The 26,611-nt window shown below is 37.0% G+C and overlaps 3 protein-coding genes across 9 annotated transcripts; 1 reads left to right on the plus strand and 2 right to left on the minus strand.

Annotated features, from left to right (window-relative positions):
* Positions 1-903: 903 nt before the first annotated feature.
* On the minus strand, positions 904-6,001 carry rpl9 (ribosomal protein L9). Its single transcript, XM_081360297.1, has 8 exons — positions 5,244-6,001; positions 4,708-4,754; positions 4,467-4,582; positions 2,992-3,087; positions 2,690-2,822; positions 2,499-2,579; positions 1,509-1,627; positions 904-1,064 (listed from the first exon to the last, which is right to left on the minus strand). The coding sequence occupies exons 2-7, from the start codon at positions 4,751-4,753 to the stop codon at positions 1,521-1,523; spliced, it is 579 nt and encodes a 192-aa protein (XP_081216423.1). The 5' UTR covers position 4,754; positions 5,244-6,001; the 3' UTR covers positions 904-1,064; positions 1,509-1,520.
* Positions 5,522-15,414, plus strand: lias (lipoic acid synthetase). 6 transcript variants are annotated; one of them, XR_014029770.1, is made up of 13 exons: positions 5,522-5,665; positions 5,946-6,118; positions 7,173-7,266; positions 9,777-9,857; positions 9,955-10,111; positions 10,553-10,610; positions 10,707-10,835; positions 11,265-11,410; positions 11,529-11,599; positions 12,406-12,517; positions 13,217-13,337; positions 13,476-13,600; positions 15,157-15,414. XR_014029770.1 is itself a non-coding variant. In XM_081360295.1 (13 exons), the coding sequence occupies exons 1-12, from the start codon at positions 5,576-5,578 to the stop codon at positions 13,435-13,437; spliced, it is 1,191 nt and encodes a 396-aa protein (XP_081216421.1). In that variant the 5' UTR covers positions 5,522-5,575; the 3' UTR covers positions 13,438-13,451; positions 15,250-15,414. The 6 variants fall into 6 exon arrangements, 3 of the variants coding, with proteins under 3 accessions (XP_081216421.1, XP_081216419.1, XP_081216420.1); XR_014029771.1 differs by lacking the exon at positions 13,476-13,600 and adding an exon at positions 13,422-13,451 and having other exon boundaries at positions 13,217-13,326; positions 15,250-15,414; XM_081360295.1 differs by lacking the exon at positions 13,476-13,600 and adding an exon at positions 13,422-13,451 and having other exon boundaries at positions 13,217-13,280; positions 15,250-15,414.
* On the minus strand, positions 15,311-26,433 carry ugdh (UDP-glucose 6-dehydrogenase). 2 transcript variants are annotated; one of them, XM_081360292.1, is made up of 13 exons: positions 26,139-26,433; positions 25,918-26,000; positions 23,969-24,130; positions 22,902-23,003; positions 22,612-22,812; positions 21,522-21,719; positions 21,063-21,210; positions 20,831-20,925; positions 18,478-18,608; positions 16,643-16,782; positions 16,395-16,486; positions 16,139-16,249; positions 15,311-16,032 (listed from the first exon to the last, which is right to left on the minus strand). In XM_081360292.1, exons 3-13 carry the CDS (start codon positions 24,128-24,130, stop codon positions 15,931-15,933), a joined length of 1,482 nt encoding a protein of 493 aa, XP_081216418.1. In that variant the 5' UTR covers positions 25,918-26,000; positions 26,139-26,433; the 3' UTR covers positions 15,311-15,930. The 2 variants fall into 2 exon arrangements, with proteins under 2 accessions (XP_081216418.1, XP_081216417.1); XM_081360291.1 differs by lacking the exon at positions 26,139-26,433 and having other exon boundaries at positions 25,918-26,136.
* Between the last annotated feature and the right edge of the window lie 178 nt (positions 26,434-26,611).

Consider the following 26,611-nt stretch of genomic DNA (forward strand, 5'->3'; position numbering starts at 1 on the left):
CTTGAAGAATCAACAGGCTAGGCCCCCGTGGGAAATGCATAAGTGACAAATCTAACCCTCATAATGCATTCAGGTGCCATTTGTATAAAGGAGCTCAGAGTAAATTTGTCTTGTCTTGACTAATTTTAGTCTCATTCCTAGACTTAAGTATGATTAATAAAAGTTTAAGACAGACTCAGCTCCTAATTTATTTTAGAGTGCTGGAGAGGTGTATCCTAATCTATTTAGGAGTAACAAGATGGCAGCAGGAAAGTGGAGACTAAAAACTTAATTTTGCTTTTAGCTTTATAAATAGCTCCTACTCGTCTCTTACTAAAAAATAAAAACAAAAAATAAAAACTTCAGTCCTATTCTTAACATGTTTAGGTTTTTTTACATTTGGGCCTTGGTCTGTTTTGACAGATACATTTAAAAAAAAATACCTATTGGTTAGATTTTACCCAAAATACTTGTGTAAAATTTAGGCTTTCCCATATTTTACACTATGGAGACTGAATTGCATTGATAAACAGGAAAATGCACACCAATTGATGAACCATTGCAGCATAAAAAGTTCATTTGAAACAATGTTTATGCCAAGTAAAATTAATTGTTTGAGCACATTCCACAGTAATATTGATGCTACTTAATTTGGATTGTTTTTGAACAGTTATGACTTTAAGATGTAGTAAAATGCTAATATTTATAGTACCATTGAAACCTTTGCACATTCATTGAGAAGTTATTGATCAGATACAATATGGTTTTAGCTTAAAAAAAAAAAAAAGTCATGCCTATAAGCTTTATAATAAATAGATTACATCAGCCCACATTTTGCTACACACAAGAACCCCTTCACATCTTCCATGACCGGTCACTGATTTATGATCAAATTGTGCTAACAAAAACACTTGCACAAGTATATGTTGTTGAAAAATGGGAGTTGGTCTTTATTGACAGATTTTACAGACTAATTTAGTCATCTTGCTGTTCCACCACTGTGCCCTTCTCACTAACATAGATCCCATCAAGAAACTTCCGGATGTCCTTCTTTCTCACAGTGGTGGCCTGCTGGATCAGTGCAGCTGATGGGAGAGGGAAATAAAAAAGACAAGACAAAAACAATTGTAAAGACAAACCAGTTTAAATGACAAGGTGGTGCACCCAAGAACTCCCATGTGCTGTAAGAGCTATACAAAAATCAGTCATGTAACATGCAAGCCTAGCCAGTTGTTAAAGCTGTGGACTAAAACGTTAGAAGTATTCTCATGCTTGGATCAGTGAACGTGCAATAAAGCCCTATAAAAGATGGAGTGAAGTAAAGCTGTTCGGTGTGCAGGAGATGGTTAATTCATTCTAAACATCGCATCATTTGAAATTTGGCACTTTGGCAGAGATGACATAAACTGACAACATAGAAGAGACATGTTCAAGGACAAAAAGCAGGAAAACTAGCACAGAAAAGAGCCGATAGAAAGGCGAGGGGCCGCAGCGGCTTCTGTCGCCCAGCACGGCGGTCTCATTCTAACCTCTCGTGTTCTCTACGACTCCGACTCCACTACAGTGCCCTTCTCAGAGACGTAAATACCATCCAGGAACTTTCTGATATCCTTATTTTTCACTGTGGTTGCCTGCTGGATGAGGGCCGCTGAAACAAGAAAGGCTGGGGAGGTGAGGCATGCACACACACTAGACTTACATAACCAGTCTCTCTCTCTCTCTCACACACACACCACCAATCAGGAACATTCTTTTCAAATCACAATACAACCAAGGGTTAAGGATGTCAGATGGAGGAAAGGAGGCTAAAATTGTCCAATTCAGAAAAATCTAAACGATACATATATCAGGACCAGCAGGTAATGGCAAATTAACTCCGAGAGGAAACAGGGATGTTTGGGTCTAGCACAGACAAGGTGAGGAAGGGTACAGTTTAGGCTTAGATTTAAGGGTTGCCACGATGAGTCCGGTAAAGGAAGAAAAAACATTTGATATAAATTAGGACAAACAAATGGCAAAAAAAAAAAAAAAGGCTGAGTCACTTGATCATTTGTTTACTCTTAGATTTTGAACGCGTTAAAATCTTAACTCGCATAAACAGTGAAATACATGAATCCTTACGCTCGTCACCACCGGCCAATCACCTGTCTTTACAATAGGGTCTTGTAAATGCAGTAAACTGTATGTATGTAAACTGGTAATTCAGATTATTTTAATAAACTGTTAGCATATTGGTGTGCATGTACAGATGCTCAATCACAAAAACAACATCATTGTGCACAATACTAGGATTAACTAAAACACTGTGACCTTTTAGTGAATCCAAGTTGTCTTTGTTCATTTGAAATAAAATTCAAATTGTGCTAATGCTAACAATTCATAGACCCTTTAATGGGCAAACAGACCATCATGTGGTTTAAAATAATGCAAACCACTCAATTTCAAGGAGATATTGAGTTGCATGCATCACTCTAGTCATGATTATAGGTTGGCACAGTGCATCTTAAAATGATGCTCACCTGAGTTTGACACCAGCTCAATGTCATTACCCTCCAGAATCAGCTCGTCTTTTTGAGCAGCAGACACTGCACACGCCACACCTACCAAAAAACAACACCTTAAATCTGTAACCAGGCATGTCTGCAGCAGAATTAAGGGGTTTGTGATGACAGACATTACACCAATTCAAACGAAAAGCCTTTACACATACCTGTCCTCATGCGAACACGGCGGACGTACTTCTCTCCCAAGAAGTTCCTGATCTCCACCAAAGAGCCAGTCTCCTGGATCACCACGTTAATGGGGAAATGGGCATATACAGATCGCATCTTGTATCTGAAGCCCTAGAGAACAAATGAAACATGCATTACATCACATAGTCCATATCTTTTCCTCTTCAGTATAACTAGAACGAGATTATAGAGTAGGACACTAAAACAGTCCTTTTAAAGCTGCTTTAGACAATGAGCATAAAGAATTGAGTATGAACGTACCAAAATGGAGTTTACTTACCAGGGTGACCCCCTTGATCATGTTCTGGACATGACTGCAGATGGTGCGGACTGTGGCCAACTCCTTCCTGTTACCCCACCACTTATCCACACGCAGCTAAAACAAACAGATCATCCACTTAATTCCACACAAGTTAACAAGGTATGTTTACATGCACGCATTTGTCAGAATGAATCTAATCTGATTTCAGATACTGATTCACATTTGTTTACGTGTGCATCACATGTATTCAGAACAAAACTTCATTGTCAAAGTCACCTGAGCTACTGCAAGCATAATTGACCTATCGGTAAGCCCCTCCGCTCGAACGCAGATGAGCCAATGGCAGTTGAGTATCAGTTGCGCGGGGATCGGAACTCAGACATCTCAGAAACATCAGAAGATCCAAAGCTCTCATCGGTTTTATTCTACAAAAATGGTAAAGCAATGTGCCTGGGGTACTTGTATCACTGATTCCAGGTATCCTGAGAGGATGGGCATGGGTATTTGTGTATTGAATCACCGTACTGTGTGCGGCTCAAAAGTGTGATAAGATTTGCGGGAACGGACCAATTATATGCGCAATACGACAATGTGAGAGCAGTGAGACCTGGTTCCCTAAGGATTCAACTCCAATCCCAATGAAGGAAACGTTCATTTTCTGGTTGTCATACTCATACTTCATGTTACAATTAAAGTTAGTGAGTCCATGCTAACATACAAACCTAAATAGCTTACAGTTCTCAGATCATGTACAGTGTGGCTCAAAAACAGCCATTGTGAAAACCGTAACACGAGGCTTCTCCTGCTTGCATTGGGATCTGCCGTTAAACACTCGCTTCCAAATTAATCTTGTTACCTACCATATTTATTTTAAAATCTTTTATATATCCCTCCATGGTATATTTAAGTCCCAGTTGAATGCTCCTCGACGAGAGGTGGTCCTTTTGTGTCAAATTGTTCAAAAACATCTTGGGACAAGGTTTTCACATTGACAGCTGTCATTGTAAGACAGTTAGCAACTCCGTTTGTTTGTCCGGGATAGCAACAGTAACTAAAGGGAGCGAGGCTTACAGATAGGTCAATTGCAGTTGCAAAAGTTGCAATCCCTTTCATGACATATATACAAAGTAAGCTGACCAGTCCTTTAGCAAATATTTAATAATCAGTATCCTCAACTGACCAATTCAAGACAAATATACATGTTCAGAAGATGTAAAACAAACATACCCATCACAAAACTACATAGTTATTTTTTCCCTGTTGATCAGATTACTTCAGCCAGTACAGTATAAACAAAGTATTGAATAAAACAATAAAAGTAATCCAATATAAGATGCCCTAAAAAAGGGCTTAAAGGGAAGATATTAAAACCCTACTGCATGCCTAATCATAGAGGGCAGATAGTTCCATAGTTTTGAGCTAATGAAGAGAGCACCCCATTACCCAAAGCTCTTAAAAGAGTTGGCGGTACAGTATGTATCAAGACTGCAAACCTTCTTCTGTTTCTTGCCCAACAGACTGAGCTCTAGGTTAATATGGTTGAACTCCCGGCGGAGAACGCCACGGGGCCCCTTCACTGTAACTGTGCGGCCCTTGAGGGACACCTCGACTGTAAGGAAACAGACACAATTTAGTAAACATGAAGGCATGGTGTGGATTAAGGAGAAAACTCTAAACGATACACGCGAGAAGTGTGTGAATGGTTAGGACGTGATGCATGATTATTTGACATACCGTTGTCGGGGATGTCCACTGTCTGGTTACTGAGAATGGTCTTCATTCTGAAGAAAACAAGTACAAAGCGGTCAGAAAAAAGCATATTCTGTCCATCACAAATACTAAGTTTGATCATTTATTAGAACAGAAATACTGATAGCCAAAGCAAACCCGGCGGAATCTATTAGACTTCTAGTCAATTGCACTATGGTGGCAAGTTACCGTTAACGAGTTTTTGAATTTTAAGTCTGTTTTAATGTTAACGTTACATGAACATTACTAATGTCACAATGATACAAACATGGCTTAATATCAATGTGCTTAATGAATGACTTGTAATCGCTTCGGCCTACACGTCTGGCTAACCGATAAACACTGACCAGACATACGGCGCTTATCAAACAGCATCGGGTTTTCCGCACTAATATAGCCACAGATATTTTAATGAACATGTAAACAAAGTCTCGAGACACTAGGCAAACCTAACGCATTTGACATTAGTGCAGATGGTACTTGATTAAAATGCACAAGAACAGGATGCGCCATGTTCTTACCTCGCTGATTAAGGGGGAAAGGAAGGAGGAAGGACGTGATGACGTAAATGTAACCCGTACGTCATGCGTCACAAGCCATTCTGAAAGGCACGACCAAGCGATTACAGATACTGAAAATCACGTTACTGAAGCAAAACAACTGAGGTTGTCAGTAAATATTATTAAATTAGATTTTAGAAATATATATTTATGTATGTATTATGCATATGTTAACAATAAAATATATCACATTCACATGTTTGTCAGGTATATAACGCTCTGGTCTTAATCATAAAGTTAATCGATGTCAGAGCGATTGTTGTCAATGACAGTCTCATGCTGAATGTGAAGTCATGGCGTTGATCAGAAGAAGTTGTTGTGCTGCGCGTCGATATTCTTCTAATCATCTGTTTTTACCATCAAAATGCTTTGAGGCGTCTAATGTAAGCGATTTCTTCGTTCTGTTTTAGTTTTATGACTGACTGTACAAAAATATAATGTCAAATAGTTAAGTGCTAACGTTATCTGTCGGTGCTCAACCGGTGCAGGCCAGTACAGAAGTTGCTGCAATATGACAGTATAATGTCCTCCGATTTAATATATAAAAAGTTGTTAGTTTTTTTTAATATGCATATTATTCTGAGCTAACTGAACTGTTTTATGATGATATTACTATAAAGTTTTTAAATTGAGGTCACGCTTTAATCGTGCTTCTGGTCGCAGGTTTACTACTGTAACAGACTGACCACTGCTGCCAACACATCCACAATCATCGAGAGGAAGAAGGACATAAAAGAGGATGGACTGAACCTCCAGGACTTCATATCAGGAGAACTGTCAGAAAAGAGCAAGTGGGAGGAATACAGAGGCAACCTGAAGAGAGGGAAGGGAGAAAGGTAACTTAAACGAATTAAAAAAAAATTTCATTCACAGTGATCATTTTGCTAAGGTCACTTTATCACTTTATCACTTTGCTGTCCAATTGTGCCTTTAGACATAGATGTTATTTGTTAATAAATTAGATGTGTGATTTAATTACTGAATGTACACAGACTTTAAATTTTCATATCCTGCCTGGTAAAATATATGAAAATAACCCTGTGAAGCAAGCTTGACATGAAATATATATATATATATTTTTAATGGAACAGTTTACCCTTTAGTTTAGACAAACATTTGAATATGGTGCTAATACCCGAGGAGGGGAAAACACCCATTTTATTCAGAGGTCCAAACTGAGCAAAAATATACAACTTGGTGTAGTTGCTGATATTTCACCAAAGGGTAAAATTCTGATTGCTTGTAATGTATATCAATGAGATCTTTGTAACAGTATAGCAGCCTACTTGCATAAAATACTAAAGTTGTTATTCTATTTCTCCAAATAATATGTATTAGTAAGAGGATATTTAAATGTTTAGTTTTATGATCAAAGCTCTGTAGTTTTTACTGTGGGTGGCAAAACATATAATGCAATAAAATACAATGATATACAGAGATATACAAATAAACATCCCTCAAAAGCCTGATGTATCATATTTGATATTTGTTTGCTACATTTTAACCTGATTTTCCTAAAAAAGGATGTATATGGATAATGAAGTAAAACTCAGTAGCTTCAGTCAAGTAAGAGTTCATTTTAAAATATCACTAACAATATAAAAGTTACTCTTCTGTTTACATTTCACAGCAAAACCATGACCTGAAGGGTCACAAAAAGGTTACAAAAAGGCCTTTTAAAGTGTGAAACTATCAATCAGAGGACAGAAGGCGTATAGTAGATTGTGTGCAACAGGTTTTTCAGCAGATATTATGTTGAAAATTTAGAGGGCCTATAAATTTGTGTATCAAATATGAGTTAAGATATAGGCCTAATACTTTTTATGATTAGATAGATATACATGTATAAAGTCCAGTCCATAGGATTTAACCAGTTGTTTATTTTCCCAGGCTAAGGCTACCACCATGGCTAAAGACAGAGATTCCTATAGGAAAGAACTACAACAAACTGAAGAACACACTTAGAGAACTGAACCTACACACAGTGAGTGGCTGAAAACATGCCTGACATTTCAACTCATGACACAATAGTGACAATTTTACAGTTCAATTAAAGGAATAGTTCTTTCAAAAATGAAAATTCATGTTGACATTCATTTAATTTAACTATAACGTCTGTCTTGGATCACAACAAGAGAAGTTTTCAGGACAATGAAAGTGGAAGAGAACCAGGGGCTTGTCAAGCTACAAAAATGCACCATAAAGCATAAAAGTAGTCCATAGAGCTGGTAAGACCCGCCCATCCGTAAAACCCCAAGTGGGCCTCTAGGTTGAAAAATCGTCAAAGTGAATGGGAGAAAATAATTATTTTCTGGTCCCATTTGAATTTTGCCATGAATGTGAACATATGTTGTCTGTGAATTTTTTATATAATTTTTCATGTTACGAGTTTGACAGTATATGGTATGATTCTTCGGCTAGCAGTTGTGGAAAAGACATAACGAGAAAGACTACATGTCGCCTGTGTGATGTCACCCCATAAAGTTGACTTACCCGTGGTTTTTGCCAACCTCAACGATTTTGTCCTCTCAAGGCGGTGAAGTGCACCAAAGACACAGCCATGTTTAGCGGGATCCGTGAGCTAGTGTCCGTATGTGAGTGGTGGTGACGTCTCAAACGCGTCGAAAGCAGCGAAGAGTTGTAGTCCCCAAAGTGCTCTCACACAAAGTCTACCCGTATCAAACTTCTACACGCTAAATTGTAGCATTCTTTACACGAAAAATTATATAAAAAATTCACAGACAACATGTGTTCACATTCATGGCACAATTCAAACGGGACCAGAAAATAATTATTTTCTCCCATTCACTTGCATTGACGGTTTTTCAACCTAGAGGTCCAGTGGGGTTAGCGGAAGGGGTGGGACTTACCAGCTCTATACAAGCACTACTACCATTTAAAACTTTGGGGACATTTTTTTTAAAGGTGAAGTATGAAGTTTCTGTGACACAAGCTGAATTACAAAAACAAAGCATATTTTCAAACAACCTTACAAACGGCCCTTTCACACATCGCACCTCCCCAAACTGACATTAATGCAGATTGTACATCAGTCATAGCTCTCAGATGCTTGTGAAGTCATGTCTCAACAGGTAAAAGTAAGCTACTTTCAATTGAAGGATTTTAACATAGTAGGAATACTTTTAGCTGAGTTGCTGTGTCATAAGTAAGCAGCTGAGTAGACTAACACTGTCTAGAGCGAACGTGAGCGAACGGCTCGCTTCTAATCAACCCATCCTACAGATTTTTACTATATTTTTGATCAAATAAATGTAGCCTTGGTGAACATTAGACTTCTTTCAAACACATTAAAATCATATTGACCTCAAAGTTTTGAAAGGTAGTGTATATAGCAATATAGTAGTGTGATAAACAGACATTATTTTGCTATTCACTGAAAATCAATTTTTACTGTGTAAGGGGTTTACCGTTTAGGACCCAAGGACCAGATGTTTGAAAGAAGACCCAGAGTCAGAATTATAAAAAATTCAAGAAAAGTTTTACTGAAGATAGTTTGCAGTTTCATCAGCAGAAGTCAGCTTCAAGACTCACACAGGAGTTCGTAGGCCGCTATTTCCAAGGTCTAAGCTACGTCATTGCTTACAGGCTGAATGATTCTGATTGGCTAAGAAATTTTTTCAACACATACACAGATAGACAGAAGCATATCTCCATAGATTATGCCGCTGACACTCAGACCCTGAAGTTAGGCACGTCGTGTCCTTCCAGGTCGGGGATTTGGGTTGCTGGGTGCCAGCATGTCCCGAACAACAACTCAGTCAATCTCCAACAATGCCAGTGATTCCTTAACCTGTAACCAAGAAGACTAACACACACACCGAGACACATCTTTTCCAAGGTTGGATTTGGCCAGGCTCTAACTATAAACAGGAGTCTCGTCTCAAAACATCAAGATAACAAGTTCTTTCTCTCAGGATAGGACACTTTAGTCTAAATGGAAAATATAGGCTTTAACTGACAAATGGTCCCTTAAACTATAGACTTCAATGACCCCTATGTGTTTTAACATGTTGAAGACCTTTCTCAAACACAAAACATGTCCCTATTTAATTTCTGGAAGCCGGGATAAATAGGCAAGCACTGTTACTGCATTCAAATATCAAATACTGATATTAAAAAGAATACATGAAAATAACATTTGAGTAATCACACTGGTAACTTCAATAACAAAGTAAAATCTCCAGAGAAGTCATTCAACTCATGTGATATTTAGAAGGAAAAATATTAATTAATACCTTGATGATAATCACTCATTACATATACATTGAAGCAGCAGTGGATTCCAATCCACCCCCTTCAACTATATGTAAAAGAGCAACTTTGATATTCTTCTATAAATAACTCCTTTTGTGTTCCACGGTTTCAAAAGAGAGGGAGAGTAAAAGATGACAATTTCATTTTTGAAGGTGAATTATTATTCCTTTATGCTCCTAGACCAGTGGCACATGAAATAAACACTTTCTTTGGTTACAGGTCTGCGAGGAGGCCCGTTGTCCAAATATTGGGGAATGCTGGGGGGGAGGAGAGTATTCCACTGCCACGGCAACCATTATGGTGGGTCTGAAAAGCACAAGGATAATATCTCAATGTAATGGTCTTTCCCTAACAGAGGAATTTTGATTCTGCTTGATTTCCCTTACTCGTTCCATAGTTAATGGGGGACACATGCACACGTGGCTGTAGGTTTTGTTCCGTTAAAACGGCGAGACGTCCTCCACCTCTTGACCCTGATGAGCCATATAACACAGCTAAAGCCATTGCAGCATGGGGACTGGACTATGTAGTCCTCACATCAGTGGACAGAGATGGTGAGGAAACATGAAAACGACAACAAACCAACATTAAACACTCTGTGAAATGCCTTGACATGCATTTTTCTTTCTTGTTGACCTATTTGCTTTTGAAACAAGGACATCGTGATTGTTTTGAAATAGCCAGTTTAGCTTTAGTTGTGGCATAGCGATGATCCATGGTTTGCTGCTTACTAGTCAGGTGCAAGTTATACTTGTTGGGGGGCATTCTCCTCCTAGAAAGCATTTGATTGGAAGAAAATCTGTTTAGTGCAGGATGAGTCATTAATAATTTTGGTTGTTTTCCTAAAAACAATTTTTTTTTTTAATGTGTGTATCTGTTAAATAATTATGTGCATGGTATATAGAAGTGAATAGACATGGACCAAGAAAAACATTTTTGTTTTCATGAGTCTTTAAAATTTCTTATCCGTTCAATATTTTTATTATGCTGGACAGACATTCCTGATGGTGGAGCTGAACATTTTGCAAAGACCGTCTCAAGCCTTAAAGAAAGGTACAGAGATTACTCTGTTTTTTTTTTTTGTTTTTTTTGTTTTTTTTTAGAATTAACTCATTCATTCGTTTCTCTCATACATCTTTACTTTCTAAGGAACCCTAAAATCCTGGTAGAGTGTTTGACTCCTGATTTCCGCGGTGACCTGGCAGCTGTGGAGAAAATTGCTTTGTCTGGGCTTGATGTTTATGCTCACAATATAGAGACGGTTAGAGAACTACAGAGGTTGGTGCATCTAGTGCGCTCGCATAAAAATGCTGTCATGTCTGTTACATTTTTCTTATGCGTGTGTGTTTTTTTAAGAATTGTGAATTTGAGAATTTGTGAAGTCAAGAAATACAGACAGCTTTAACAAAGTGTTGTTTAATATGATAAAGTTCTTTGCATTTTTATTTTTAGGCATAAAATATTCATAAAATATTGAAATATTTCCAAATAATAATTATACAGATTTTATTTTTATTTATTTTTGTAAAAATAAATTCTGTTGTTTTTTGTAGTATATACAGTCACCACCAGATGACAGAAATATCTAGTCTATCTTATCAAGTGAATTCGTAACAGTAGTTCTCATCCTGTATGATTCTCACTGCTGTTCAAAGCTTGGAGATTTCATTGCAGATCTCACTTTCACCTTTGATCTTTGACCTTAAGGCATGTGCGTGACCCCCGTGCAAACTTCGACCAGTCACTGAGTGTTTTACGACATGCTAAAAAAGCGAAATCCAGTGTGCTCACAAAGACTTCCATCATGTTGGGTCTCGGAGAGACAGATGCACAGATACATGCTGCTCTTAAGGGTAACGTGCCATTACCTACACTAATTCATACCAGAGTTTCACATGTATTCTATGTTTATATTAGGAGGTAAATAAATATTCATATATTGGCATATGAGAGTTCTTTGTCTTCTTGCAGAATTGAGGGACTCAGGAGTGGACTGTCTAACACTGGGCCAGTACATGCAGCCAACCAAACGCCATCTCAAGGTACAACAACAATACATAATGATAAAACAACCAAGCTCTGTCTTAAGGCCCGTTCACAACAAGAACGATAACTATAACTATATTAGCACCCACACAAACGCACAATATAATATGCTCTGCAGTTATGTCACCTCGTCTGTCGCTTTAAATGCTCTAGCTCAGCATGATGGGTTCTGATTGGCTGTCAGTGTTTTTATCAGTCATCAGCTAGGATATCATTTCTCTGTGCCGTTATCGTTATAGTTGTGGTGTGCGGACTCTGCTATTCTTTTATAGTTATTATAATCCTTGGTGTGAACGGGCCTTTAGATGGCACACTCACAGTCTCTTCACTGACCATCTGATACATTCTGCACACAGTGGCATATGCTGGCTGACATCACCAGTTCCAGTGTGATTGGCTGGTTTTATGCAAATTTCAGGAATAAATTTGTGGTCGCATAAACAAAATGTCAGCGAAATTGTCCATAGTCTATTTTTAAAAGTGTAGCAATGTATGAAGCACATCTTACCTAGAAGTCACTTTTAAACCAAGCAGCTTTCTATTGATCAATGCGGTGAATCCATGTGACCAACTTAAAAAAAGTGTTTGCCCTCACACGAAAAAGTGGATTCCTATTGCAATGACTAGATTTCACCTATAAAAATTTGCAGAACAATGTTAATATATGACTGTACCTTAAGTAATATATTATAGATAACGGCCACATACATCATTTTAGTTTCATTCTGTTACATCACTCATAATGCACTTTTAGAATGGCACCTTCTTGAACACATCATTCTAACAGTGTGTCTGATTGAAGGTGGAAGAATATGTCACTCCTGAGAAGTTTGCTCACTGGGAGAAGGTTGGCCAGGAGATGGGCTTTGTCTACACAGCCAGTGGGCCACTTGTGCGCTCCTCTTACAAAGCAGGTAACCTGAGTGCATGTACAGTATATAAAGATTTATATAATACCTAGTGTAGATAACGCTATTCATTAGCAGTACCATTTTTCTCAATATCTACGTTTCCATCCAAAGTTTTGAATTTAACTTTTGCGCATAATAAAGTTTCCTGGAAAATTGCAGCAGAATATATGTAAAAAGGTTTTTAAGTTGCTGCAATCGGGAAGCAACTGTGGCTCGTGTTATTTTACTTTCGGATGCAGATGCCTGGTGTTTGAGAACGTAATAATGCGAGATCATTATATTCTGGGAGGTCATTATATTCAACCATTTTGATGACAGACTTTGGCTCATTTCAGAATGACCAAACCAACATTTGAGATGCTGTGCCATGAAATTGGTCAGCTGGTTAGTCCAGTTATCTTATCGTCTTAGTTTATGTGCATGTCTTCTTATCAGATAAAAAATGATCCGCCCGAATTGAGTACTCAAATTTTTATGCGCATTGTTAGAATTTATGCGCATCTTGTCATTTCCATTCAGCATTCAATCTACTTTTAAATAGATCAGTTCTTTTACAACAAGATGGTGTAGTTTTGACCATCAGGGCAGCCAAACATTGACTCCCATGTTTCAACTAATCATGAAGCTCACACACTTGCACATATTGTTACATTATTTGTTTAAATGCACTGTCTCATGTTTTTTTATATATATATTTCTTAGGCGAGTTCTTTTTGAAGAATCTGCTGGAAAAGAGAAAGACTGAAGACACCAGAGCGGCAGCAGAGTAAAACTGCTAAACATCACCTGTCTATCCTCTCTCTTTCCCTGCAGTATAAACACTATTTAAGGGATAGTTCACCCAAAAATAAAAATTATGTAATCATTTACTCATCCTCATGTCATTTTTTTTTTTTTTTTTAACCAGGTTTGGAACAACATGAGGTTGCGAGTAAATGTAAGTTTTCATTTTTGGGTGAACTATTCCTTCAAGTATACACATCACAAAATAAAATAGTTGCATTAACATTCTTTAAATGGACATATTTGATTGTTTTAGAAATGGATTAACGATCTGTATATTGTGTATCATCCAAGTAATATACCGTGGTATGGAAAAGTTTGGGCACCCCTGTACATTTTCATGATAAGACATTTCAGTTAAATATATCATATAGGAGACAAACACAGTGATATTTGAGAAGTGAAATAAAGTTTATATTATTTATGGAAAGTGTGCAAGAATTATTTAAACTAAATTATGCACGTGCATAAATTTAGGCACCCTTGTCATTTTATTGATTTCAACACCTTTAGCACTAATTATTAGAACTCAAAATTGGTTTGGTAACCTCAGTGACCCTTGACCTCCAAACACAGTTAAATCCAATCATGAGAAAGGGTATTTAAGGAGGCCAATTGTAAGTATTTCTCCTCTTTGCATCTTCTCTGAAGAGTGGCAACATGGGAGCCTCAAAACAACTCTCAGATGACCTGAAAACAAAGATTGTTCAACATCATGGTTTAGGGGAAGGATACAAAAAGCTGTCTCAGAGATTTAAGCTCTCAGTTTCAACTGCGAGGAACATTGTGAGGAATTGGAAGACCAGAGGCACAGTTCTAGTGAAGGCCCGAAGTGGCAGACCAAGAAAAATCTCAGATAAGCAGAGGCGCAGGATGGTGAGAACAGTCACAGTCAACCCACAGACCAGCTCCAAAGACCTACAACATCATCTTGCTGCAGATGGTGTCGCTGTGCATCGTTCAACTATTCAGCGCACTTTACACAAGGAGATGCTGTATGGACGAGTAATGCGGAAAAAGCCTTTTCTCTGCTCACGTGTCGATTGAGGTATGCTAAAGCACATTTGGACAAGCCAGCTTCATTTTGGAATAAGGTGCTGTGGACTGATGAAACTAAAATAGAGTTATTTGGGCAAAACAAGGGGCGTTATGCATGGCGGAAAAAGAACACAGCATTCCAAGAAAAACACTTGCTACCTACAGTAAAATTTGGTGGTGGTTCCATCATGCTGTGGGGCTGTGTGGCCAGTGCAGGGACTGGGAATCTTGTTAAAGTTGAGGGTCGCATGGATTCCACTCAATATCAGCAGATTCTGGAGAACAATGTCCAGGAATCAGTGACAAAGTTGAAGTTGCGCCGGGGATGGATCTTTCAACAAGACAACGACCCCTAAACACTGCACAAAATCTACTAAGGCATTCATGCAGAGGAACAAGTACAACGTTCTGGAATGGCCATCTCAGTCCCCAGACCTGAATATTATTGAAAATGTGTGGTGTGATTTAAAGCGGGCTGTCCATGCTCGGGAACCATCAAACCTGACTGAACTGGAGATGTTTTGTAAAGAATGGTCCAAAATACCTTCCGCCAGAATCCAGACTCTAATTGGAAGCTATAGAAAGCGTTTAGAGGCTGTTATTTATGCACAAAATATTGAGTTAATTATTCTTTTGTGGTGCCTACATTTATGCACATGCCTAATTTAGTTTAAATAATTCTTGCACACTTTCCATAAATCATATAAACTTTATTTCACTTCTCAAATATCACTGTGTTTGTCTCCTATATGATATATTTAACTGAAATTTCTTATCCAGACAACCAATGATTTATAAAGGAAAATCATGAAAATTTACAGGGGTGCCCAAACTTTTCCATACCACTGTAAATAGAATATGTTCAATTTAAACTTGTCAAAATACATGTTAATTGTGCATTTTGTTTGTTTCAGCCATGGTTGTCTTCCATATTTTAAGTCTGTGAAATGAATAGACGACAGACAGTGCTTCTTTGGTTGGTCCATATTTATTTTAGAAATTAGTTTTCTGCAATCATTGTACATGACAATTACAAACCTGTACAGTAAGAGATGATTTTATAAAAGCTACAGACGTGACTCTACAATAACTAATACACATTGCAGGTCCGACAGTATATATCAAAAGATTAATAAATGATTAATAACTGGGTGACACAAACAGCTGGTGTATTCGCATGCCAGATTTAAGGCAAATGTTTCCCACATATGTCCCAAAATTACCATTCCTCACCAGTTTTGAGCACAGTTATATATATATATATAACTATATATATGTTTTTGTTGATATATGTGTGTGTGTGTATATAATGAACATTCTAAAAAAAAAAAATATCTAAGAATCATGATTTAAAACAAACTAAGACAGATGATAAAGTCTTTAAAACATTAAATCGCTGCATTTTGCTAACGGATTTGAGAGATAAAACTCAGTCTTAAAAAAAAACATTAAACAGCTCAACACACACAGAGCACATGCATTTTTACAAACAGAGTCTGTAGTTTTCCAGGAACGGTCACAAATTAATTTGGTTTTCTTAGCAAAAGACTTTAATCAACATAAAGTGCACATGCATGTGTGTGTGTGTCAGTGTCTTAGGCTTTGGCTTTCTTGATGGGTGGTTCATTGATTCGTGGAGCTCCTCCAGATGGTGTGAAGGGGATTCGGGTCGTTACCTTCTTTCCAATGGTCTCGATCTATGCAAAACACAACATTAAACCATGTAAACTAATGAAGTGAATAAAATGAGTCAGAGAAGTGGGTCCAAACATAAACGTGTTAAGTGCACAAATAACTACTGACCTGAAAGCCAAAGTTCTGTAGTTGAGTGTGCAGATGGTCCAGGACTCGTCGTCCATCAAAGATAAATGCTGGTTTCAACATCTTGTGATATATTTTCTCATAATCCAGATCCTAAAAACAAACATAATACTTAACCATAAATAAGTAGCACAATGTACCACAAATAAACGGCACCTATTTGGAAATGTTTGAACAACATGGGGTTTAGAGTGATGTCACACAATAGCGTGTTTTTTTGTGTGTGTGCGCCATGTACCTTAAACATGTCCCACTCAGTGCAGATGACCAGGGCATGTGCACTTTCACACGCCTCGTATGGGTCTGACGTCACCGTTACAAGATCACAAACTGTAGACAGAATGAGAGTCAAATTAGACAGAAACACAAAGACACAATAAACTTTGTCCCGCATTCCTAGACAGTTTCAGCATGACACGGCACTGTCTTTCTCTCCTATCATTCAAAGAGACCTAAAGCACAGTTTTATCTGCTCAACACACATACCTCTCTCTGGGCTGTCTCCGGAGATGCTGGGTTGAGACAAGTCCAGGATTATCTGCTCCTTTAGCACTTTAGGGTCATAAATATGCAGCTTGGCTCCTTCATCCATCAGATACTTAGAGATATAGATACTGGACGACTCTCTGAAACACACATGCACATAGGATGGACTTAGAACACAAGACTCTCGTTTACAGACTAATTATGATTCCATTGGCAAACTAGTGTAGGACAGTAGCAAAAAAAAAATGCACTGCAAGTCATCTTGGGCAAAGATAAATCTCACTCAATTGTTGGGGTTATATTGTTTGAGAAAAAAAATAAACCAGTTAATAGAGTAACTTTCATTCAGAAAACAAATAGCAATATTTAATTAGCATATTTTTGAGCTACCAAAGAAAATACGTCCAAACAGAATAAACTAACTGTAGTGCATCTCTGAGCAACACAAATTAGCCATGTTTTCCTCGTAATTTAATCAGTGTGAATGAATTAACTGAGTGAATAATTCAGTGACTCACTCAAAAAGCCAATCAGGGTTTCAAAAATTAACACCAACTGTGATCAACTGTGGCGGGTAACGCGGTCAAATCACTAACCAATTTGGCAGGTTACTTATATTTACTCACTTTGAAGTTCGTGAAAGCCAAATCTGCGCAGATTTAGTGCAAATTCTCAACTCGTCAGTCGATACAACGCATTGCGCAGAATCTGTGCATATCTGGCTTACTTGAACACACGTCACTATGCAACAAATAATGGCGCTCTTCATTTGCATTGAAGCAATGGCAAAGATGAAAAAGTAAACAAGTTTGCAGAAAGATATTGTTATTTTCCAACATCCTACATTTTTTTATGGACTTGTACTGTATTGATCTGTCCCCCTAAAACACATTTTTGGTGATGAGGATGAAAGAGGAAAGGAGGAGACAGCTAGATGACAGGATTTAGTTTGAATAAGAAATCACATGTATGAAATCCAAATTTTATAACACACACACACACACACATACATGTCGACCTCCGATGCAAAAGCCTTTAAAAGCAACCTCTGTCAAAAATTAGATAATATTGAGTGAATGCTCTCCGCACATAGTAGACGTTCATCAAATACTTTCAAATCAAACTCACTAAATCCCAGCCTCAGCCCATTCAGAAATGCCGGTACTTGGGTAGAAACCTATACATAGGAGCCTGATAAAAATGTTAATATTAAACAAAAACTTTAGATGGACTGAGAGGCTTTTGAAGTATTCATTCAGTATTCAAGTATTATATATATAAGTTAGTAGAAGTTCTGAATGGCCGGTAACTTAAAAATGTAGTAGCCAAATTGGCCGATAAATGGAAAAGTTCATTTCAAAGCCTGAAGTAAATCATTTGCCACGGCCTACTAGCCGATCGATGTAACTTGCAAAAAGTCGCTGAAAAATCCCTACCAAAAATGCAAAGGCTAACTGTCTGTCTGGAACATGCAAACAAAGAATAATAGGGGAGGAATAATCTGCAGAGTCATGTTTCTGAGTCGATACACATGAAGAGGCATGACTTGTTCTCATTAACTCTAGATAAAGGTCATGGGTGGGATGGGCACGCTTGGCATGTGCTGAGTTGTTTTAAGTGTGCAAGTCTTTAAATAGGAGATAGTTCAAACAAGAAAACTTTATGTAACCTTCATTACACAAAGTTGATGATCAACTCATGCTCTGACATCTCACAGTCTGTCTGTTTTGTAGGTAAAAGAGAGAGAGACAGCTTTTGACTTCTCACATAATAATTTGTGATAAAGCGGTCATAAATTAAAATGACTGGTTCAAAGTATCCCTGGCTGCATGTACCTGGTGTCTCCCGTGTCCTTTTTGAAGGAGAAACCTAACAAGGCGATTTTCTTCCCTGTAACTGTGTTAAACAGGCAGTCAATGATCCGACAGGCAAATCTCTTTCTCTGATATTCGTTCATGTCTATCACCTGCACATACAGAAATACAAAGTAAAAGATTAGACAAAAACAATCAAAATAATTTTTTGATATCAAATTGTTACTGTAGTTGCTGTTTGAAAGTTCATCAGTTACAATTACAATATATTACAATTTAAAATAATTGTTTTCAATTTTAATACATATTAAAATGTAATTTAATCCTTTGGTGACAAAGCTTAATTTTCAGCATCATTACTCCAGTCTTCAGAGTCACATGATCCTTCTAATATGCTGATTGGTGCTCAAGAAACATTTCTTATTATTAAGAATAGAATGTTCAAAAGAACAGCATTTATTTAAAATAGAAATCTTTTGTAACATTATAAATGCTTATACCAGGGGTTCTCAACATTGGCACTTTCCAGAAGAGTTTTGCTGTGCTCACGCCATGTTGTAATTACCATAAATAAAACTCGGTATGCTTTCGAACCACTCTCGCGGTACTTTGATGTCATACACTGATCTGCCTATGCAGGAAAGTGGATCTCGAAAGCCTATACGGTCACTTTTGATCAATTTAATGCATCCTTGTTGAATAGAAATATTCATTTGGTAGCGCTTTATTTTAGTGTCCTTGATACATATGTTACATGTACTTACCATTGTAATAATAGTACATTATGCATAATTACATGGAACTAACCCTCAAACAAATCCTAATCCTACCCTAACCCTATAGCAAGTACATGTAGTTGCTTAATATTACTCAGTTCTTAAATATATAATTACACTGTAACAATGACACCTTAAAATAAAGTGTAACCATTTATTTCTTTAAAAACATTTGAATGGTAGTGCAAGTCGGTATTTGCTTAAAAAAAAAAATCATCCCCCTCACAGTTCTCAAGTAATCTCAAGTGCACCTGCACATATTTAAACTTGCTGTTTGTTCATGTAACAACCAATGATGTTTGGTACCATTTGATGACTTTTGGAGAGATTAAAGCTGCCTTGATGCAAATTTTCCAAAATGCCAACATATGCCACCAAGCAGGCCCGGTTCTAGGATTGCGTGACTAGGGGGGCATTTCCAAAACTTGGTGGGGCAGCATTATTTTGTAGTGTTGGTTGGTCACACTTGATTCGATTTATGATTCATAGGTTTTGTCAAGCAAAAGCTTCTTTTTTTTTTTTTTTTTTGCAAAGTCAAAATGATTCACTTTGGTTTCTAATGAAATTGTATTAAATACAAAAAAATTGTATACTTTCTTTGTCTTGCAAGAAAAATAAACTACTTAGGATTGTTTATTGCACCGAGAGTAATTTGAGAGGAACTTTAAATATATGTACAGTTCAAGTCAAATTATGTTTGTATACATATAGACCATTTAAACTGAATTTACACAAAAGATCCACTTCAAAAGTTTACATATGCTTGATTCTTACTTCTTAATAGTGTGTGTTGTTACCTGGATGATCGTAAGCTGCAAACATGCAATGATGCTCAAGGCAACACACAACATTTGAACGGGATGATTGGAAATTGTTCTTATTTTACTGCCCCGCAGAAGCTACATAAAATATTTGCATATTTTCCAGAAGACATAAGAATAATTTACCCTCCAATCATACCCTCCCTCCTCTGCAAATGTTTACACCCCCTGGATTTAGATTTTTTTTTTTTTTTTTGCCTTCTGGAACATCAGTAAAAGTTTTCAGTAATGACATACACTACTGAGAATCAATTTAAAAGTATGTAAACTTTTGACCTGCTTAATTTGTGTAAATGCAGATATTATTATATGTTGTGGACTATATGTAAACATCTGTTATAATAAAACATTTTCGTTGCAGTGCTAAATAAAAAAAACATTAATTTATGATCTCTCTTATTTATTTATTTTACATTATTGATATTTTGCAGATTCTGCCAGGTGCATGTAACTTCTGACTTCAACGGATAACAAAGAGTGCAATATGCTGATAAAATATTTTAGAGCTGTGCATAACTGAGCAAAACTATTCCATATTTTACTAGAATAGTTTCATATTTGTAAAAGTTTTTAATGTATTTATTTTCAAGATTTTTTTCATGTCCTGGAAATCACAATTTTCAAAATTCCAAGTTTTGAACATCATGATGTGTGAGCGTTTAAATAGAGTTAATAGCTAGCGATAAAAGCGATCAGATATGAGGTGTGCAAAAGCCTTGAAAAACTGGTCAGAAAAAGGATGTGGATTATTAAATCAGTATTCAAATTGAGGTTTACCTGTTGCCAGTATGAAGCAACCTCTGGGAGATTCAGTGCCTCACACAGATACACCAAATTTAGCACATCCTTCTGAAAACAACTTCCTCCAAAACCTGATTCAGACACATACATATTAAGGCAATTTTAATTCTCTTTAATCTCATTCTATTATTTCATTTTGAACACTTTTACAAAGCAAAAAACTTCCAATAATGTGGAACTGAGATGGGGTAAAAACAAATGCACTGACCCACGCTGGCTTTGAGGAACTTGCTCCCAATGCGCTGATCCATGCCGATGGCTCTGGCCACCTCCTCAACATCAGCGCCAGTAGATTCACACAGGGCAGAGATGGAGTTTATACTACTGATGCGCTGAGCCAGGAATGCATTCGCTGCCTAGAACATGTACAAAATATGAATTGAATGAATTTTACATATCAAATTAAAGGTTTGGCTAACTCATTCACCTGGGAGGTTTGGTTCGATTAAAGCAACTCTGGTGCTCTGTTAGTGCGGTTCAATTGAACAAGTGTGAACCTTGGTGCGCACCAAACAAGTCAACCAAGACCCCAAGTTCTCAGCTGGTAAAAATACTATCGTGTCTATGCACATACAACAAGAACAGGTTTTTTTTTTTTTTTATCTTTAGGTTCTGTGTTAAACAAGACTGTGAACACACCCTAATTATACACCTAACATGTACATACCAATTTGGAAAGTTCAGAGGACCAGGTGTTGGTGGTGATTATGCGTGATTTGGGGACCCAGTGCTCATAAACTGCACAGAGAGCACTGATAGCCCTTTGACCCTCTGGAGTCTCATCTCCACCAATCAGAACACGATCTGGGTCCTTCAGGTCCTTCACTGCTGTACCCTCCGCAAGGAACTCTGGGTTAGAGAGAACCTGTAATCAAAGGCGGGAAAAAGGTTGATCATTAACACAGAATAGAATAAACTGTGAAGGTCCACAAACCCAGTTTTAAAAGTTCACGTAAGAGTTGAGAGAGGCAAAAACTTCACAGAAAATGTCTTTCAAAACAACAGCCTAATCCTGATTATATCTACAATTAGATGGTTGTTGTGTAAAAATGTCAAACTGATGTAGAAGCATATTTTACAACACAACTGATTATGTAAAAGTAATTTGTGTGCATACACAAAATGTATTTACAGCATAAAAAAGACACAATAAGGAACAATTTCCTTTAACTATTCTATTTAATACCCCCATTGAGTGCGCACACACACACACACACACACAAACACCCATATGCATATTATATATACATATTTCTTCATTATATCAGTGTATTATTATTATTATTTCTACTATTTTCAACACTGATAATAAGAACACACACACACACATATATATATTTTTGTGTGTGTGTGTGTGTGTTATTATTATCAGTGTTGAAAACAGTTGTCCTAAGTTGTAAGTTTTGTGGACACTGGTATTTTTTTCTAGGATTCTTTGATGAATAGAAAGTTTAACAGCATGTATTTGAAATAAAAATTTCTATAACAAAATAAGTATCTACTGTCACTTTTGATCAGTTTAATGTGAATGATTCCAGTGAATACTTGTACTTGAGAAAATGTATCACTGCAAAAAAAGCAAAAAGGTGATTAAATAAAACTGTGAATGGTGACGGCACCTAAAACACATTATATATTATTTACAATTTAACCTAAAATTTTTATGTTAAAAAAAAAAAGCTCATGGACATTATTTTTTATTGGTCACCTTCCCCATATATAAGCACAGGAATATTTAGACGTTCACACATACACACCTGTAAGTTGAGGCTGGGTTTGGTGTTTGCATCAAATATCCTGCGGATGCTCTCAGCTGCACGGACCGGAACTGTGCTCTTCTCCGTAACAATTTTATACCCGTCCGACATCTCCACGATGCGGCGTGCACATGCCTCAATAAACTTCAAGTCAGCAGCGCGACCTTTGCCCATACCGTACGTCTTAGTTGGGGTGTTTACCTGAGGAGAGAGAAAGATATTATAGTCTGTGCACACTACAGACCAACAGGTATATGCACAAACACATTAAAATAGTTTGTTGCACTCACAGAAATAAAGACCAGATCTGCCTCTTTAATGGCAGAGTCGATATCTGTGGAGAAGAAGAGGTTCTTCCCACGACAAGACAACACCACTTCATTCAGACCCGGCTACAACAGCAAGAATAAGAGAGACATTCACAACTGGTTATGGTCATTTCTCATTAAAAAGAAGACATTTCACACTTGGATATTTCACCCAAACATTAAAATTGATCATTTACTCACCCTCAAGTTCTTCCAAGCCTGTATGAATTTCTTTTTTCTGCTGAACAAAAAAAGATGATAGTTTGAAGAATGTCGGTAACAAAATAGTCAATGGTGCCCATCAACTTGTTTAGTTACCCATATTTTTCAAAATATCTTCTTTTGTGAGAGAGAAGAGAGAAATTCATACAGGCTTGGAAGAACTTGAGGTTGAGTAAATTACAACCGTTTTAATTTTTGGTTTGAACTATCCCTTGTACAAATTAAATCTGTAGTTAGCTAAAGCATTTGAAGTATTTCTTTACATTTTTAAACACTACCAAATGTACTATTTAGGGGTAAAAATATTTTGAATGAGGAAAATATATTTGTGTGCACCTTTAACTTGGATAGTTAGAGTCCCTGTAGCGGGGGACCACTTGGCTCGCTTTTTATTTCATATTTTAGTAATCATCATAAATTAGGTGTCATTCGAATGCTTAAACTCTCAAAATTAATCCTGTGAAAACCATTTTGAAATTGGACATTGCATTAGTATGGGAACAGTACTTTAAATCCGTTTAGAGGGGCTCAATTTTGGTGATATGAACTTAAAACTTTGGAAACGACTTGATTAGAAACGTTGCTTTGATTTTCTAGACATTTTAAAGAAAAACGTTTTTGTAAAATATATATTTTGTGTTAAATACATAAAAAACGTTATATAATTGAATTGTGTTATGGTAAAACCTTTTTACCCTTTTTGCTTTAAAAAAATAGGTCTGTACTCCAAGGCATTCATAACATTACAAACATTTAAGATCAGATTTATGCTCACAAAGGGGGTGAAAGTTAACAGGTCAACCGCATTATTGCTTTTGCGTTGTTACCTCATAGATGGGCAGGGTATCAGAGTTCCAGGCTTTGATCCGGGTTTCATTAACATCCACCACCGTTACTGTGATCTCGGGACACATGCTGGCAATGACACTACATGTCGGGCCACCAACATACCCAGCGCCTATACAGCAAATCTTTTTAATCTGAAACATCTGAGAAGAGAGACAGATGGAATCAAAGTGACAGTTTATGGCCATAAATGGTGTACAACAGATTTTGTGATGATTATGAATGGCCTCTTATTAACCAGCCGATTACAATTCATCCTCTTCAGCAGGGATCCAGGGGCTCATGAGGAGGTCAGTGGTAAGTATCATATTACCGTACTAACTCCAGGGGACATTAAAGGGACAGTTCACCCAAAAATGAAAATTCTGTCATTGTTTACTGACCTTCATGTCTTTCCAAACCCGTTAGACTTTCGTTCATCTTCGGAACCCAAATGAAGAACTTTTGAATGAAATCTGAGAGCTTTCTGACCCTCCATTGCCACACGCAACTACAACATTGAATCATTGATGCTTCAAAAAGAGATCATAAGACTAATCCATATGAGCGGTTTAGTCCAGTTTTTCTGAAGAGACTCGATCGCTTTATATTATTTATATGAACAGTTTTGATTGAGGCTTTTTAAACATTGATCTGCAAACATAAACCAAATCTGCTTGACAAGCAAAAACAAACCTCATTGGTTCTTGCGGAAGCTCAAAGGCGCTGCGTAACACGAGAATGAGCCTCATTGGTTCTCACACGTCAAGCAAACATGCTTGAGCTTCCTTTTACCACAACTGATGTGTGAGTTGATGAATGTTTAAATGTGAATAAAAGCCTAAATTCAATCTGCTCGTCATATAAAGTGATCGTGACTCTTCAGAAAATTTGAACTAAACCGCTCAATTTATATGGATTAGTTTTACAATCTCTTTATTAACTTTTTGAAGCATCAAAGTGTCAGTTGCATAGCTGTCAATGGAGGGACAGAAAGGTCTTACATTTCCTCAAAAAGATCTTCATTTGTGTTCTAAAGATGAATGAAAGTCTTACAGATTTGGAACAACATGAGGGTGTGAGTAATTAATGACAGATGTTCATTTTGGGGTGAACTGTCCCTTTAAGTACTGATGAGAAGTCCGGCTCCTTTGCAACACTCTTCTATACTGTCTATGGCAAAACTCAGCGTCCCAAAATCAGATTCAGTGATTATTTTATATAGTATATGTAATATATTATATATTCAGTGATCTCTTAAAAAATTATTAAATGAATCCCTATTCTAAAATCAACTCGGTCTCGTTTGTTTGTTAAATTTGTAAAACCTAAAACATTTTACATTGTTTTTCAAAATAATAATAAAATAAATTTGAATATTAAAAGTGTATATAAATTATATTTCACCCCATCAGTCTAATTCTCAATTCAGCAATCCTCTGTTCAGCGGCTGTTGACTCGACAATCACTCAAGACTGATTCAACCCGATTCGCAAACAAATCATTCAGAGCCGTTTTGAGAAACCGTCAGCTAAGAGATTCATTGAAAATATTCGACTCAAAAGAACGAACCGTTACGCAATTAACGTTTATGCCATAAATTGACTAATAAGAACCAGAAGATCCGCTTTTTAAGATAAAAGTGAACACATTTCCCCCCAAAAAAAGTTTTATAGATGATGCCTGTCGATGCTTTTAACATGTAAAATGTAATGAAATGTATTATTTATTTGATTAATTATGTTCTCATGATGAATACATGGTTATTTGAACTCAACTTTTATAACTGATCTGTTCAATAATTTAACTTATAGACTTAAAGAATATGATCAGTTCAGATTCTGTACAGCTTCAACCACACACTTTAATTTCAATGAGTTCAATAAGATCCACTTTAAAATATTTTTAAGAGAAATAAATAAATAGTTATAAATCAATCACACAGACTTGCCTTGTCTCGCAGAAGTTCTTCAGTTAAACCACTCCTCAGTGTGAATCAAGGCTGTGCAGGTGAGGTTCCTCCGTCTGAGGTGCCTTGTTCCCGAATGAATAAAACTATTATATCCTTGATATATAAACTAAGGAAGAACACACACACACATTCACGCGTCCGCACACACACACACATTCATATACACACACACACACACACACACATACACACCCACCCACCGGGAGGAGGATAGCAACGTAAACACTTCTGAGAGGGGCGGGCATGGGCGTCTGCTTCCGGGGCATGAAGTCTTTTCAAACTAAGAGCCTCGTTAACTTCAACAAGAGCAAACTAAATCTTAATTTAATCTTAATGTCTGTGATTTAAACCGAGCAAATGAAATGTCATAGAACGAAACGTTTTCTTTTTACTATTTAAATGTCATTTATCAAGCTCCTAAATAAAAATATGACCAAATTTAATATTGGGCACTTGCCATTTGACATGAATTTCATTACAGCGAAACATGCGTGTGGATAACGGAGACGTTTCAGCAGCAGCAGCAGCCAATCAGTGACTGGGACGTATTGACGTAATATCTAAGGAAATCATTAGTGGTCTTTTTTGACGCAGATATTATTATTGAGAGTAGAGTCATACTAGCCCGTTCAAATTAGAAACGTGTAAAAAGACACACATTACAACCAATAAA

The sequence above is a fragment of the Scardinius erythrophthalmus genome (genome assembly GCF_964197995.2).
Source record: "Scardinius erythrophthalmus genome assembly, chromosome: 3".
Taxonomy (NCBI): Eukaryota; Metazoa; Chordata; class Actinopteri; order Cypriniformes; family Leuciscidae; genus Scardinius; species Scardinius erythrophthalmus.

Coding starts and splice junctions, on each gene's coding strand:
- ugdh (XM_081360292.1), bottom strand. CDS start 24,130: ATGTTTCAGATTAAAAAGATTTGCTGTATAGGCGCTGGGTATGTTGGT. Junction 16,487..16,642: donor CGGAGACAGCCCAGAGAGAG/GTATGTGTGTTG, acceptor TTCTGTCTACAG/TTTGTGATCTTGTAACGGTG. Junction 16,033..16,138: donor TACAGAACTTTGGCTTTCAG/GTCAGTAGTTAT, acceptor TGTTTTGCATAG/ATCGAGACCATTGGAAAGAA.
- lias (XM_081360293.1), top strand. CDS start 5,576: ATGGCGTTGATCAGAAGAAGTTGTTGTGCTGCGCGTCGATATTCTTCT. Junction 9,858..9,954: donor CTGCCACGGCAACCATTATG/GTGGGTCTGAAA, acceptor CTCGTTCCATAG/TTAATGGGGGACACATGCAC. Junction 10,611..10,706: donor GTCTCAAGCCTTAAAGAAAG/GTACAGAGATTA, acceptor TTACTTTCTAAG/GAACCCTAAAATCCTGGTAG.
- rpl9 (XM_081360297.1), bottom strand. CDS start 4,753: ATGAAGACCATTCTCAGTAACCAGACAGTGGACATCCCCGACAACG. Junction 3,088..4,466: donor TGGGCAAGAAACAGAAGAAG/GTTTGCAGTCTT, acceptor TGTTTGTTTTAG/CTGCGTGTGGATAAGTGGTG. Junction 2,580..2,689: donor CCGTGTTCGCATGAGGACAG/GTATGTGTAAAG, acceptor GTTTTTTGGTAG/GTGTGGCGTGTGCAGTGTCT.